Source organism: Cyprinodon variegatus, unplaced genomic scaffold, assembly GCF_000732505.1.
Source record: "Cyprinodon variegatus isolate N-32 unplaced genomic scaffold, C_variegatus-1.0 Scaffold493, whole genome shotgun sequence".
NCBI lineage: Eukaryota > Metazoa > Chordata > Actinopteri > Cyprinodontiformes > Cyprinodontidae > Cyprinodon > Cyprinodon variegatus.
Genome location: NW_015150946.1, coordinates 34,403 through 47,002, shown reverse-complemented (window position 1 = coordinate 47,002; position 12,600 = coordinate 34,403). Strand labels below are relative to the sequence as shown.

Below are 12,600 nucleotides of genomic sequence, written 5' to 3'. Positions count from 1 at the left end.
CTTTCATTTGCCTTCATTAAAAGCAACTTGTCATGATAATAAGACCTCGCACTTAAAACATTCAGCAGTATTTCCACACAGGCAGAACTAGACCACCAATTAGATGGTGAAGAATACGCTCTTTAAAAGCTAAAAATTTGGTCTTTAAGAAATAAACCTCTACATATAACATCTAAAAGTTTCAGAAACTCATCAGGATTAGAGTTTGGTATCTATTTTTGACTTATAGATGTTTTCTTTTCTACGAAAGCACAGATATCTGATATTTGGCACATTAAATCTCCAATTTCCTCCCTTTTAATAAATGTATACACAGACAGAAGTAAGCCAAACCCAAAACTCTGACAGCTCAAACAGGTAAGTCAGTGTTTACAATACACATGAGATGAGATTTGGTGATGGAGACAGAACATTGTGATGACAGGAGACAAAGTTTATAAAATCAGATTAGTTTGTCAGAGTAAAAAACTCAAACGCCATTTTTTTTTGTTTAGTATTTAACATAAAGAAAAACATTTCATATTTTTGATTACTTCAAAAAATTTTCTAGTTTTATTTAGAAAATGATTATTCTAGGTGAGACTTCCTGTTGTATTTTTATTCTTTGCAGCTTCTTTTATCTTTTGAATGATACGATAAGCTTCTTTCCTAAAGCTCTCACATCATTAACATCCCACTCTGTACACGTGCTGTTTGTGCATCATTTTAAAAATATAGAAAATATTAAAAGAGAAAACTTACAGGTTAAAAACACATCTTACAATGCCTCTTCAAGTTATTTACACATCCCGAGTATTTAATCAGCAATGCAAAAGGTAGAGAGGCTGTTTTCATACATATTTATCTGGATTTTCATTCTGTACACAATTTACCAGGAACATAAAATCCATAACAAATCAGAATTTTTAAAAAAAAATGAAACTATTTTCTAAAACTATAGGCACATTTTAACAACAGGAACCTCCATAGAGCCATTATTTATCCCCTCCAATTCCAATACCTTTCATAACACAGGTTTAAAAGATATTGAGCCCCAGAAATAAGTTGGATTCTATTTTAGAGTAAATTCACTGTGAAATAATCAGACATTGTAGGTCTAAAGCACCTGGGCCAATTAGAGCACTTTATTAATGCTCCCTAATGTTTGCATCAACTCTATTTAATCGTTATGGTACAACCACTGTGTCAGAATAATTGGTAATGTTTTTTTTTAAATGAGAATGACCTTTTAAGTGTCAGTGTAAGTTCAAGAAGCCAACAAAATAAGACTAAGGATTTAGGCTGAGGGACTAAAAAATATCAAAAACTATATCCCTCTCTCTATATCCAAATAGATCAAATTAGTAATGATATTATTATTCTGATTAATCTGAAAATAGTTCCTGGGAGAGGCTTGTTTCCTTTTTTACTGAACCACTTTAAACTTATTTTGAAGGATCATAAGGAAAGACACTGCTGATGTTCATAGAAAGGGGGGACGATCAAGTAAGAACAAGCCAGACTTTTCAAGGCCAACACCAACGTCAAACTTTCTTTAAAGTTGGACTGCCTATTTGGACATTTTTAAAGAAATACAAACATTAAAACATGTGGGTTTCTGAACGAGGGTTTGATTCAAATTAGAAGACTATTCCTGTTTATGAATGATCAAATATGCTCCACATTTAACTTTTTAAAACACATTAGATTCCCTGGCTCCTGTGGATTTAACACTTAAATACTTTCTACGATTTTCCCTATTAATTAAAATATTAAAGATTTGAAATGGTCTAAAAAGTAAAAATAACGCTTTTCAGGGTTTTAAATTAGTGTGAATATATTATCTGTGTAAAAACAAAGAACATATAAAACAAAAACCCAAAACACATGGATGAGTTGGATGGAAACACATTGTTTGATGTAAATAAAAGACAAGACGTATTTTCAAAGAAAATCAACCGAAGAAAGAACTGGTTTATCAGAAACTCACAATCTGAACCAAGAACGAACTCTGGAAAGATTTCTCCGTACTCCACTATATCCCATATTTAAACAAACACTGAAAAAAATAAATAAATCTAAATTTAGCTTTGCGTTTACAGACCAAACACGTGGGTTTTGTTCAGGAAGTTTGGTATTTGGCCAAGTCAACCAATGGATCAGCAGCAATGAAGGAACAAAAATGGCTGATCAGTGCGTCTTGGAGAAACAGTTCTCTCTATTTTAAAACCAGCTCTGATACAAGGTAGTGAGGACACATACATTAGGTAATGCGGAAGGCTGAATTTTTATTAATGTCATAAGAGGTCACCAAACCAAAGATTGTAACTAAATTAAGTTCACCGATGTATAACGTTAAAAAACTTTTCCCCCAAAATGACTCCTTTAACTTCTATTTTGAAAAGGAACACATGAAGTTAATGAATCTTTCTATAAATCAAATTTGATATAAACTGGAACAAATGTATTTCTTTTAAAAATAAAGGTGTTTTTTAAATAAATACTCATGTGTAATACATTTACCATCACATATTGATGACATTTATCATGAAAACATTCTGCACACCGACGTGCCTTAGAACCAGCCAGCCATTATTTCCCCCCACAGGCTGCACGACACTGTTAAAAGGTAACTGTGACTGTTAGTGAACTAAAACAACCTCACATTCGACATTCGTACAAAGTTTCAATAAGGCATCCCATACTTGAAGTTCATTCGCACCAGCATTGTCTGGATCTCGACAGCAGCAGAGGCGTCCACGAGTAGACAGCTTCCTGCTCGGTCCTTCTCGCAGCTGTGGTGATAGCTTTGGTCAGTCTTGCAGCTGGAGTAAGAAATAATAAATACAGCCGAGCCAATGCTCCAAGAAGTCTTTAGATTCATGCAGGTGAGACTGTACAGACTTTCTGTAAAATTGTCCGCAGCCGAGACAGGAAAGTGCGGCCAGGTGAGGTCCTATCTGCAGGAAGAGCCCAGCACGCTGCCTGTCGAAGGGGCGCCGGCGGTTGTGCTGTAGTGAGGGTAGTTGTCGTTTGGAGGCGGGCTTGGGAGGATGGAGTTCCCGTTGGTCGGGGAGCAGCTGAGCTGAAGTCTCCGCAGGTACTCTGCATGAACAGGTTTGTGGCTCTGCAGCACTTTGATGGCCTCCTCCACAGTGAACCACTCCCGCTTCCGGCCTGCAGATGGAGACAGAGGACATGCATACGTTGGCAAACTAAATACCAAAAAAAAAAAAAACTGCATCACATGAAGAAAACATGATGCACTTGTGAAAGCTTTAATGCAGGAATTAAAACTACATTTGATCTGCTACTAAAGCATGTAAAGCAGACTATAACACAACAGATGTTATCTGCACATCCTAATCATTTAAAGACCTCAACACCGGACCCCCATTACAGGCGGAGGTGGCGTACTGCAGCCGAGATCTGTGGCCTAGATTTACGGTCACCTGTTCTCACTGCATTCCCACCAGTCTCCAAGCAGTTTGCAGGCCTCCGCGTAAATAAAGAGACACACAGCAGAGCCAGTAGAAACAGGAGCACAGATGAGAGGAGATATACCTATGTTCACAGAGTCCTCCCAGGCTTCAAGCGTCTCGGTCACAGTCAACACATACACGTACGTCCGGTGCTTTCGATCCTGGTTTTGCTTTAAGGACACAATGAAAGAGATGTTTTAGAACTATAGCTTACTTTACATACCTCATCTAAAAGGTTTAATTCGTACTAGCATGTTTATTTTAACACACACATACGAAGCTTACCTCGAAAACACCAAGCAGGCGCCCCAGCTTTCCCTTCACACCAGCCTGGGGAAAAAAATTAAAAATAGATATTTTTAGCTGAAGACATTTCATCTCTGTGTGAGGAGCTGCCTTTTCATAAAAGCCTGTCATGCAGAAAACAGAGCATGACAAAACAAAGGCAGGCCTCCAACATTATAAGTGTTCTCAGAACAATAGCAGTTTTATATTCCATTTTAATAAATACAAGACAAGTCAGACTATGAATCCAACTTTAACCTTCCCTCTTCGGTTAAAGTCTGCATCCTCTACATAACATTAAAACATAAAATGTTTTGTTTTAAAAGACATTTAACTATAATAGACCAACGCAAAGTAGAGCAGGACTTAAATAGAAGGAAAATTATGGAATTATTCAAATGAAATTCTGTAAAAGTGTAGGATCCCTTTATTTTATATTTAGCCTCGTCTGTTCCTGTTTGGCTGTGACTCCATCCTGGAGAGAAATATCAGCTGTGCTGCTGCCATCAACACCTTTGTTTACAGATGTCGGAGATCGGCCTGTTTTTTCAGTGTAGTCCAGTTTCTCTGACTAACTGGCTGGATGTGCTCTCTTCCTCCTCTGACATCAGAGTTCGTCTGCCTGGCTGTGTGTTTCCTGGACGGGGCCGCCTTTTACAGTTGCTTTTTGTATCTCTGCTTCTGTCTCCTTGAACCCCAGTCAGCCTCAGCAGATGGCCGCTCACACTGAGCCTGGTTCTGCTGGAGGTTCCATTCTGTTCAAAGAGAGTTTTTCCTCTCCACTGTCGCACTCACTACAAGCATGCTTAGTGTGAGGGATTGCATTTGAGTCAATTAGTCGATGCAATCAACTGGTTTTCCTTAGATAGAAAACTTTAAATCAATTTGACTGGATGATCTGGTGAACTGTAAAGTGCCTTGAGATGACATGTGTTGTGAAGTGGCACTATAGAAATAAACTGAACTGAATATTGGTAACTGGAGACGAACTGCAGAGGTCAACAGGTCAGGTGAAAGAATCTGAAGACAGGAAAACTATTAGCAGCCAGTTCAACAAATCGGAGCTCTCTGCAAGGAGCAGGCTTTTACACTAATAAACAAAACCCTATAGAAGGCAGAAAAAAACGAACCCTTTAAAATGCAAATATAACAGTTTATTTTTAGTTTATTAACCCATTAGAATGGCCCAGTCAAAGTCCAGACCCGAATTCAATCAAAAATCTGTATCCACTTCAAAAAAGTTTAAGTGCATGCCTCACTTTTCCCATTTTGATTTCCAAAAATGTTTAATATTATGCATCCCTTGTGTGTTGGTTTATCTAAAAAAACTAAAGAAAATATTTAAATTTGTTATTAGAAAGAGACCAAATGTTTTAAAAAAGGGCTTTCAGGTGTGGATGCTTCACCAAAACAGGGATGTTTGCTTTGTTGTTTCAATCACTTTTCCCTTTTAGGGGGGTTATAAAGTCTAAAGGATGACAGAAAAGGCTGAATGATGGCTTTCCATACAGTACATTACACAATAAAAGCCATATTTATGGTTTGTAGTGTCTAATTGACTGGGTAGAACCTCTGCTTTCTCTTTATTACAGGAAGGCCATTATGCCTTTCATAACATTATTTTACAGCTAAGATCTACTTAACAGGTATCAGATAGCTGTCAGGACACATGACATCTGTCCTTCCCTCCTCTCAGCATGCCTCACAAGTGTCAGCCTGTCCACTGATGTGTCCAAAGACAGACACCACGAGAAGGGTTGTGGGGGGGTGTTCAAAGCCAAGTTTAGATCGCTAACGCAGCAAAGAACAAGTGGTTCTCAAACAGCAGGACCTCTGAAATGCCAAGGGACCCCTGTGTGACCGAGCTAATGTCACTGCAGCCTTTAAAACAAAAAACTCTCCATCACTGTTTGTAATGTTTCCTACACCCCCAACCTGGTTGCTCTTAATTTATACAGACCAAACTTCTATAACATTTATTTACTTTGTCATAGATTTAGAAATGTTATTATCCATTCTTGTTATAGATTCCTTCATAATTACTTACAATTTCAACAAAGAAAACAAAAAACACTAGTTATAAACTCATATTTTAATGCAATAGCATAATCTAACATTAAGAAACTGTAGATATTAAATATACTTTCTCTCAATCCTCTCTGCAGGACTGATTTCAACCCTAATCTTTCCAGTTACAATAAATTATATCTTCTAAGTTGATCAGAGTGAAAGACAACATTGCATGTAAGTAGATCCAATCTAACCTGATCCTCATGAGTCAAAAACAGCTTTAAAAACATCTCTCTGCATTTTAACGGGTCTGTGTCACATCATATTGATCCCACAGAGAAACCTGAGGTGTTACTAAATAAAGGCTCCTCTGAACCACTTAGAAAATATGAATTACAGAAAGCACCATTTATATCACAGAAAGAAACAGGTGACATCATTTCTGGAAGCAGGCGTGTGATTAAACCCACAGGGTTCTGTGTTTAAAAGCAGAGCAGTTTGCAAACAGGTTGCGGTGTTTGGGTGTCAGCTTTGAGACTTGTTTAGTGATTCCTCATCTCATGAATCACTGTGATATAAAAAAGAAAAAAAGGCAAGGCCACAGATTTACTGACCTCCTCAAAGACTTCTCGCACTGCAGCCCCCCAAGGCTCCTCCTCGGGCTCCATCCCTCCTCCAGGAACGATCCACTGGTCTGGGTGCCGGCTGCTGGTGACCAAAAGAACCTGTCAGAAAACAAAAACATGTTAAGGAAACAGAATTGAGTGATAAAATGGTATAAAAGGGGTACAATGTACTTAATTTCAAGCATTTGTTTTTGAAATATATGAATTTTTTTGCAGTAAATTCAGCTAAAATGAAGATATTCTCAGTAATTTCACTCTGGGACGCAGTTGTTAAAGTTTGAATTACACTAAAACTATACACCGATCCACACTTATCAGATCTGCTCACATATGCATGGAGATGGTACTGACAAGGAGCTCAATATTAATAAACATTAAGGGAAAATATGAGTGCTGATCATAAAAGGAGAGATAAGACAATTTGCGATTGGATTATTTAACAATCTATGCTGTGATCCATATTAATCATTAGGTGTTAATGTGGGTTAATGACAAACTCGTGCATCAGGCAGCTTGAGCAACAGATGGTGAAATCCACCTCCACCAACAGGCTGATCAGCAGTAATCTGCTGCACTCAGGCTGTCACTTAATCCAAACGGAGCTTTCGCATAGCTTTCCTTACATTCTCTAATGGGATTGGGGCTGAAGTTACAGGAGGCTCCTCTGAGGAGCTGAATCAGAGCCGAGAGGCCAAAAAAATCAAGTGTAAGCTTCCTCACTCACGTGCAGAAAAAAAACTCAGATCCCAAACTCCACAGTCCCAAGTGGGAGGTTAGGTTAAAGCAGGTATGAGAAAATAGAAAAGTTGTGGAGCAAATATTCGCCTGACTATGAAATACAGGCTAAAGGAAGAAAAAGGGATCCACTGACAGCAGATGACGTCTTCTCAGGAGGGTGAGAACTGTAAAAAAGGTGCAAACATGAACTTCATAACCCTTTTAAATGAGCTGTGTCGTGTATAGATGAGCTGAAGCTGAATTTTCATTAAAAATGCATCTAAGATGGTTAATATCTCTGCAAATAAAATGGTTTAAAGTTCCAAACAAGCAGATTTTCTGTTTATTTTAAGCGTGCTGTTATAGAATGAACTGAAATGTTCAAAATGTATTTCTGCAGATGCTTCCATCAAGTTTAAACTTCAAATTTATATCTATATATGTATAAAAAAAGACTAGAAACACTTTTATATGGGTAACTGAACATGCAGAAACTACTATTATTCCTTAAACTTTAACATTTTGTCACATTTTTAAAACCCTTATTCCAGGATCATTTTGCTTTTAGCATCTCCACAGCATAACGCTGCTGCTACCATGTTTCAAACATAAAAAAAGAGCACTGTCATCCACATGCTTGTTGCATCCTGTAAATAGCATGTTTAAAAAAATGGAATCTATTATAGCTTTCCTTAAAAAAATGTTTTTAGTATATATTTTTATTAAAAATACAGATCTGGAATGTAGAAATAACAACAGTACCTAGAAGAACAGATTCTCCCTCCTTGGCTAACATGGATGACTGCTAGTTATAACTGTGACTATAGGGGTTAAAGGGATCCATAGGAAAATGCATTCGAAAACTTTTGGATTTATTTGTAAAAAAAAAATAATACTGTATGAAAATGGTAAAGGGGTATATGTACTCTTGCAGGGAATTGTATTCAGATAACATGACAGGATAAAGATTCCCCAGATTTACCCAGACCTGGAAAAATAGGGCTTTATTGGCTTTCTTCATCCAATCTACCAGTGTGTGATGTTGATATGCAGCCAGCAGGGCTTAAAGGAAGCTCCCTGCTGTGGACGTTTCTACAGCGTGATGTATACAAAACAATAAGCTTCCGCCGGCAGCGAGGACAAAAGAGATTTCTGCTTTGCTTGCTCCATTTTTATCTTCTGGCTGCTGTCAGAGAGTGATCACATCACTTAGCAGCATGTGTTTTTTTTTTATTATTCTGGTTTATTTTAAGTTATTTTGTAAATAAATATAGGACTTTGATGGGGAATTAATATGCTCCAATACTTGGAGGCAGCAGCTCAGACTGCACAGGCAAAGAGGCCAAAGAAACAAAACAAAATATCTCGCATCATGATGAGAGCTGGGTCAACAGTCAGCTGACGGCTGAATCCTTACGACAGCAGCTCCACATGCGTTTGTGAAGTGGATCAAGATGAGGGGGAAAAAAAACTCAGAGGAAGCACAGTACTGTAACGCTAAATCACAGCCAAACTCTATGAGTGCGTCATAAAAACAACGCTTGGCCAGAAATGAAGAACAAGATGCTCCAAAATGCCTGGTGCTAAAAGATAGCCGGACACGTGAATAAACCCAGGTGATGACAGAGCCAAACTGGGACAACAGGAGAGGATATTCTGGAGGGCACACACAGATCCTGCTTCTCCCTAAAGAGGCACGTCTGGTAGGTGACAAATAAAGGAGAGCTCTGAAAGCCAGAGTGGGCACGGCACCAAGAGGAGGGACCGATGGGAAGAAAGAAATCAGGGCTGTTAAAAAAAAAGACACTGAATTAATAAAGAATTTAACTTTCATCTTTTTGTGAAATATTGGAGGATGATGTTTTTTCAGGTCAGTGATTCTTTGGTGAAGAAGTTGCCATTTTCTGTATCACTCAGAAGAAAACAGGAAATCAAAGCAGGTACTGAGATGCAAGATGTTATATGAAGGAAAGCCTTATTTATCACAATATGCCTGTGGATCTTTCAGGCAGAGAGAGCAGCACCTGCAGCAGACAATGGCAAAGTTGAGATATGTTGTCTACAGGGAATACACAAAGACTGCATCCTTATCACAGCTAGCTGTGCTAAAAGCTAATAAAGATAATGAAAATGATTTTAAATATCAGCCAAACAACCGGGTTGTTTTTTAAAATTCAAATGTAACAGCTTATCTGGGATATAAAGAAGCATTTTAAATGCTGCTCATCTATCTTCTTGTGCTGGATTAACAAAAGGCTTCATTTGAAATGTTACAACATCAAGTTTAGAAATTGGCGCACCCTTAATGAATCTATGTAACAAATCAAAAGACAAAACAGGAAATACAGCTTTCAATAACTCACAAATTTAGACAAACTTTTAATTTAACTATTTCAAAACCATAAAAAAACAAGCAGATTTTTTACTTAAACTGCTTGCCAATAACAAAGCCGATCCTGTGATTTAGTTTGATTATATAGATGCTTTGAGAACATCTCTTAGTGTGTTTGTCAGCTGCAAACCTCACATGTTTGAGGACGTTTCAGCTTACATCATCTATTTCAGTTTAATTAAGTTCCTACTGTTACTGTTCCACCGTTAAACATGGAGAGTGGAATTATAAGGAGCAAATAGCCTGTCTGGGACTCAGTGACAGATATTTACTATTAGAGAGGCTCCACAATGGAGGACCCAGTCCTCCTCAGTTGTCACTGCTGTCCTTCTGTATTGTTTAGCTCATTACTGGTTTGTTCAGTTGCTGTCACAGAGTATTGTGACCCGGGGGCTCCACTTTCTCCTTTTCCTCTCCAAAACAATACAACCTGACAGCGTGCACAGCTCCAATTAAACAACAGCCAGGTGTCGTGTTCTTGACAAGAATTGGTTGTGAGCTTAAGAGAACCTGATATCAGGTGCAAAGCTTGGTTACAATCAAAGCATCGCAACAGTTCTCTTACAGCATCTTCCCAATGTTTGCATGAGTAGACATGCCAGTCAAAACCTGAAATTCCTGAGGTGTTGGGGGTTGCTGACATTCTTCCGTTGTCACAGTTATTCTCTGAACTCTTTTCCAGGTAGGCATTGTTCGGGAAATTTCAAGAACATGGTGAGAATAAGGTGCTGAGAAACGTTAGGTTTAAAAAAAAACATCAGTACTCTGGCGGCATAAGACAATAGAAAAAGACTCGTGAATAATTTTGAAACGTTTTCAGAAAAAAAACAGAAAGTCTAGCTGCCTCAGATTTAGGTTTGCTTTGTGATTCCATGACAAAATCTCATTAAAAAGATCAAAAAATGTTTGGATTAATTATCTGTATGATCCAAATATCATGAAAAAACTGTAGCTGACCTCCAAATTATTAGTCTTCTAAAAATACTATTTTACAGCTTTTTTATATTCGAAAAATCTACAACATACAACCATCACCTATATACAAAGTCTTATATAAACTACTTCTTATAAGTTTTCATTTTGTTTATTAAAAAACTAAATCTATTCAATGTTTTTTTTCTCTCACTAAATTAGCTGTAAGCTTTTACTTTTCTTGTTGAGAGTGTATGTGTGTGTGTGTGGTAAGATTGTGAATTAAAAGTGTACTGTGAGTCATTTTGCTAAATAAATGGGTTTCTTTTATTGGCAAACACCTTACCCATTAGTATATTTTGTGTATTTTTGTTTATATCTTTTCCAGGGATATTCACTCTGATGATTACCCATATAATAATCTCTGTGTGAATTGGAAACAAATTGCCTAGAATTTCAGAAACTTTTTAATGTCAGACAGCATAACAGAAACCCATGGTGTTATTAGAAAATCAGCAAATTTTTTTTCCCTATTGAACCATTTTTTGGGAACTAATTATTTTTTTCAATTCTAGAAATTAATACGAATCAGCCAACCAGCTTAATAGTAAAAAAAAATATTCAGGGAACAATAGGAGTAGAACATATTTATAGAGAGTTGTTAAAAAGAGAAATTTATTTTCCAGGTCACTGTCTCTTTAAAAGCATGTCTGCTACGCAGTTGGTCGCTGAAGGCCGGTGTGGCGGGACGCAGCGGCTTTCATGAATGGCCCCTGCTCAGTCAACGATGCCGACGCAACTGCCACTGTTGTTGTGAAACGCAATATGTGATTTACACATTAAAATGATGCACGACACTCATCCCTGTCCCCAAATTAAACACGGGTTGTTAAAAAGGCTTTAAATAAAACGCGTAAAACAAAAAGCCTCGCCCTCTTGGATCGCTTACTTCCCTCAAGCTAGCGAACGGCTAACGGGATGTGAAAAGATTCGACCTTCAAAATAAAAGCATTTCTTGTAATAATGGGGTGCTTTTAAGCACGCATATCTAAATGAACGTTTTATTTTGTAGAAACTGAGCGCGTGTCAATAGTTGACTTGACAGCGGCGCCTTTACGTACTCAAACTAGCCTAAACTGGCTGGCTGCTGGCGCATCAACAGCAGTGGCAACAGCCCCCCCACCCCACACACACAAGCATTAAAATTAAACACATCATACCTCCTCTTCCCGTTCGTTTTTGAAGCACAGGCACGCCGCCCTTTTCTTAAACCCCTCTCCGTCGTACGTCCTGGTCTGGTTCGGTTTCAGCTTCATTATTGTGAATTTTAAAATTTCTTCCCGACTTAAAAGATAAAAACCGGCAAAAAAAAAAAAAAAAAACCTCAGCTCAGTTAGTGCCTAAAGAGTTAACAGCGACGCATCGCCGCTTTCCTCTGCATCCAAGGTCCAAGATGTTCTGTCATCGGCTGCGTGACGAGGTACGTGGGAGATATCCCCGTTATACAGCCCTGAGATTTAGCCTCCTCTTAAAAATATCCCTCCTGTCAAAAAGATAAAGTTCAATGATCTCCAAACTAGCGGTAAATGAGTAGGGTGCCACGGGTTAGATGTTATAAAGACAACGCCTCCTCAGCCCTCCTCTGGATCCGTTCAATGCAGGGGGATCTAAGGTAGCGAGGAGCTCATTGGCTGAGCCCCTGTCAGTGGGCGGGGCTACGCTGCTGCTCAAAACAATGCTGATGAACATGTTCTTGCAGTGCAGCAGGGGCATTCACCTGATGACCTGTGGCTGTCAGAGTGTGCAGTCCCTGATGAGGACAAAAATGCATTATATAATCCTCATTAGAGGCTGCTGTTGACCAAATCTAGTAACATTTAATTTGTAATATTGTTGTATATATAACTGTGTTAACTAATGATAGTAGAGGGGGATGGACAGAAATGCGTGCCAAACTTTTCAGATTTTTATACGTGAAAACTCTGCTTTTTAATTCATTTCATATTGTGTTGGTCAATCACATAAGAGCCCTGTAAGATACACTGAAGTCTGTGGTTATAACCAAGGGCGGAGCTAGATGGGGGGCCAGGGGTGGTTATGTCCACCCTTAGCCAATCATTGTCGTCATATTTTTCGTATATTAACAACAAAAACACTGTGGTTAATTATGCACATCAATATACTAACATTAAAGATG

General features: G+C 38.2%; 1 protein-coding gene across 1 annotated transcript; it reads right to left on the bottom strand.

The window, feature by feature from the left end:
* Nucleotides 1–1,213: 1,213 nt before the first annotated feature.
* On the bottom strand, nt 1,214–12,051 carry LOC107094609 (diphosphoinositol polyphosphate phosphohydrolase 3-beta-like). The gene is made up of 5 exons (XM_015390340.1): nt 11,624–12,051; nt 6,371–6,481; nt 3,747–3,791; nt 3,544–3,631; nt 1,214–3,156 (listed from the first exon to the last, which is right to left on the bottom strand). The coding sequence occupies exons 1-5, from the start codon at nt 11,717–11,719 to the stop codon at nt 2,936–2,938; spliced, it is 561 nt and encodes a 186-aa protein (XP_015245826.1). The 5' UTR covers nt 11,720–12,051; the 3' UTR covers nt 1,214–2,935.
* Nucleotides 12,052–12,600: the final 549 nt, after the last annotated feature.

Excerpts from the sequence above, each read along its gene's own strand:
- LOC107094609 (XM_015390340.1), bottom strand. The coding sequence starts at position 11,719 with ATGAAGCTGAAACCGAACCAGACCAGGACGTACGACGGAGAGGGGTTT. Across the intron at positions 6,482-11,623 it reads AAAACGAACGGGAAGAGGAG|GTTCTTTTGGTCACCAGCAG; the intron begins GTATGATGTGTT and ends GTTTTCTGACAG. Across the intron at positions 3,792-6,370 it reads TGCGAGAAGTCTTTGAGGAG|GCTGGTGTGAAGGGAAAGCT; the intron begins GTCAGTAAATCT and ends TTTTTTCCCCAG.